This window comes from Populus euphratica, unplaced genomic scaffold, assembly GCF_000495115.2.
Source record: "Populus euphratica unplaced genomic scaffold, PopEup_1.0 scaffold5053.1, whole genome shotgun sequence".
In the NCBI taxonomy this organism is placed as follows: domain Eukaryota; kingdom Viridiplantae; phylum Streptophyta; class Magnoliopsida; order Malpighiales; family Salicaceae; genus Populus; species Populus euphratica.
Window position 1 is genome coordinate 1,418 of NW_011504830.1, and position 3,502 is coordinate 4,919.

Here is a 3,502-nt window from a genome sequence, read left to right on the forward strand (position 1 = left end):
ATATATATATATATATATATATATATATTTCTTAAAAAAATACTTAAAAAATAATCAATATTGTAATATCAAATAATCTGGAAGGCTGTCCTCAGATTTCTGAAGTTTTCAATAAAAAAAAACCTTGAATGCTGGGGGAAAAAATTTATTGGTCAACTTTTGCAGCTTTTTTATGCTATTAATTAATTATTTATTAGAATATCCTAATTAATAACCCATGCTTCATATGAGATTAGTCTGTATTGGCAAGTGTATGTTTCGTGTATTGCTCATCTACAATTCTACATCATTCACCTGATGATTGGTGTCTATGATGAATTAGCCAGGGGAAGGGGATTGTCCTCCAAAGTCTGAAACACTTGGAAAATCCTCCCTAAATTTATAAAAATATTTCAAAGGTAGTGCACTCCCCAACTTCACAGAGTCTGGATTCACTCCACACCAGTATATATCTAGGTTAAGAATCGAGAAACTATGAGAAAAAGGAGAGGAAAATAGCTTACAAGGATATCCAGCACTCCAAACTTCTTTTGAAACCACAAAGCGAAGGTCTTGATAGAAGCAGGATCTGAAACGTCAAGGCGGTAGAAGTGGACATGTAAACCATGGCTTTTTAGCAATTCAACAGCTCTGTTTCCCTTCTCTACATCTCTAGCAGTTAAGATCACAGTCAATCCAAGTTGAGCAAGCTGATTTACAAGGGAAAACCCTATCCCCTTGTTGGCTCCTGTGACCATCGCAACTGTGTCCTTAGACCACCATCTACGCATACATAATTAAGCATTGTTACACCATACAAATAAACAAACATTTTGAATGTGTAGATATAGTTAATGAGCTATTTGTGTCTGATCTTACCTTGTAGTAAATGCGGGGATAGGAGAGGAAGAAGAAGAAGAGAGATAGAGCTCTGTTATTTCCTTGTTTACTTCCATTGTTGAACGACTGAGAGATGCAGGAGATAGTTGGTCTGGGAATGGAAGGAGATCAGTGCAATATGAGAAGCCTTGAGTGGTATTTATATAGAAAAACAAAGGCAAAGCATGGAGACGATAACATCATAATAAATAAAAGGAAACGTGGGGTTCTTTTTTCCTAACTAATTTATGTCACTAGCTAGCTTGGAGTACTGTGTGAAATTAACATCTCTTCTCCACTTACGTTATTCAAACCTTCTACATTATAGCAAGTCAATGGTTTCTACAGGACTACCGTCCCTGCTCCCTGTTATCGTTTAACTGTGCTGGGACAAATAGTCTTCTAATAACATGTGAAAGCTGGCCCGAGTGGAAGGGGGTTTTAGTCGCCTAAGCAGGTGATGATCTCGAGTTTAAATACTTGAGGATACAGTAAGCTTTATTGGAAGAAATCCTTGAAGGATTGGTCCGCAAGAGCATGTGGAAACCAGCTTAGAGAACCAAGAAAAAATATTAGTAATCTTGTACTTTAACTCACTATTAATGGCCGGAGCTAGCACCACTTTTTCTGGGCAAGACTAGAGCTATGATGTTTTAGAGAGGACAGAACTTAAATTCTGCTAGTTTTGGTGCTAAAATTTTAAGTTAGTTCTTTTAAGGACATAATATTACCCCTTAATTATATTATTTACTAGCTATTTGACCTGGGGATTCTAAAAAAGTTTAAAGTATAAATCAAAAATTTTATACAAACATCTAATCAAATAAACAAATAATTATATTTATATAATTATAAACAACAAAAAAAATTGTTAATAATAATCAAAATAGAAACTGAAAAAATTAAAAAAATAATATAAGCCAAGACATTTGATATTGTAAAATGACATATTTACATGTTTGTATTTACTAAATTTATTTATTATAATTAATAAAAGATAATAGAAACATAAACAAATACATAATTAATTGAATAAAAAAACATTATGTAAGGCAAAACATATATAAAAAATACTATTTCAAAATAAATACTTTTAATAAAATAAAGCTCATTTGTATAAAATAAATACAAACAAAATTATTAAAAAAAAACTTCTTTTCCAAAAAGATATGCAAAACCCACGGTCTAGACTATAAGAATAAAATAAATGATAAAGAAGAAATTGAAGATAACCATAAAATCTTCAAAGGCCGGAGCATCTTCAAAGACGGAGGATGAAACTAAAGAAAAAAAAACAAAAGTTATAATTAAAAGATTAAGGAAGAAAAATGAAATAAAAAATAAATTAGAATGCATCAAAGAAATTTAAATTGGAGGGTTAATTTAAAAACGAATAAACTTTAACAAAAGAAAAATTAAATCAAAAAAATGAGAGCTAAATTGAAAACAATAAAATAACATAAATTTTGATTGAAAGATAAAATTAAAAATCAATAAAACTCTAACAAAAGAGCCAAGAGAAAAAAATTAGAAATCTAAATAATAAGGATTGAAAAAAATAATATATGATAAATTGTAATTCAAGGACTAAATTAAAAACATTTGATTCTTTTATAATAGAACCAACGATAAAAATAAAAATTAAAAAATATAAGGACTAGAATTAATAAATCTAAAGATAAGAGGATAAACATGTATTTTTTTGAAAGAGAGAGAAAATAAGAAGAAAAGAAAAAAAAATAACTACTAGCTATAAACCGATCATCACCCACCACCACATGTCGTCTCATAAAAAAAAGGACACAACGGTGCATTCAAAGACATAATAGAAAGGAATATTCAGCCACCAAATAATGCAACATATGCTATCAAAACATTGCTAGCGATATCTTTTCTAACAAATGAATAAGATGCATAATCTATTTTTTTTAATAAAAAAAATGGTTTCCCAACCTAAAAAAACTAGAATTCCCTTCATAAATATGAAAATTAAAAAAAAAATCATGAAAGTATAAAGATGCCCTTAAACACATGCATTGGTTTTTGTCTTTTCTAAAGATATAATAGTGTCTTCTAAAATGTAAAAAATCAAAAAAGTTTTTGGTCAATAACTTTAGTATTTTTTTTACCTTAAAGATAAATAAGTAATTTATTTATTTTGAAGTTTTCAAAAAAGACTAAATTACTCTTCATTAACATTTCTGGTTAACTTTGGGATGAAAAATAGCGTATTTTAACAATGCAAGAAAATTTAAAAATACAAGCATATCCCTAAACATTTTTTTTTAAATAGCTAATGGATTTCTGAAAAGGATTAAATTACCTCCAGGATCAAGAAACTTTTTATTTCAAAGGCAAAAGGATAATTCTACCGTATAAATCCACAGTAAACCGTGTCTTGTGCTAGAGTAGAAAACCCTCACGCCTTGTATTTTTGTTAAATATGATCGTAATGGGAGAGGTGGGGGTAATTTTGCTTGCTGTGAAGGAACTCGATGCATCAAATTACTAATGAGGGGACTCCAATAATCAAACAAACGTGGTCCAAGGGTGGCAAGTGCAATCAACCTAGCCAGCAGCTGCTTATAGACAAAACAAGAAAAATAAAGGAGTGAAAGAAGACAAGCTTCTTTTATTGTCACGT

General features: G+C 30.0%; 1 protein-coding gene across 1 annotated transcript; it reads right to left on the reverse strand.

The window, feature by feature from the left end:
* Window positions 1–128: 128 nt before the first annotated feature.
* Window positions 129–1,295, reverse strand: LOC105120140 (carbonyl reductase [NADPH] 1-like). Its single transcript, XM_011018331.1, has 2 exons — window positions 859–1,295; window positions 129–762 (listed from the first exon to the last, which is right to left on the reverse strand). The coding sequence occupies exons 1-2, from the start codon at window positions 933–935 to the stop codon at window positions 453–455; spliced, it is 387 nt and encodes a 128-aa protein (XP_011016633.1). The 5' UTR covers window positions 936–1,295; the 3' UTR covers window positions 129–452.
* Between the last annotated feature and the right edge of the window lie 2,207 nt (window positions 1,296–3,502).

What these genes read in the sequence shown, in the direction of transcription:
- LOC105120140 (XM_011018331.1), bottom strand. Translation starts at nt 935, where the DNA reads ATGGAAGTAAACAAGGAAATAACAGAGCTCTATCTCTCTTCTTCTTCT. An exon ending in ATCCCCGCATTTACTACAAG is followed by an intron (nt 763 to 858) that starts GTAAGATCAGAC and finishes ATGTATGCGTAG; the next exon opens with ATGGTGGTCTAAGGACACAG.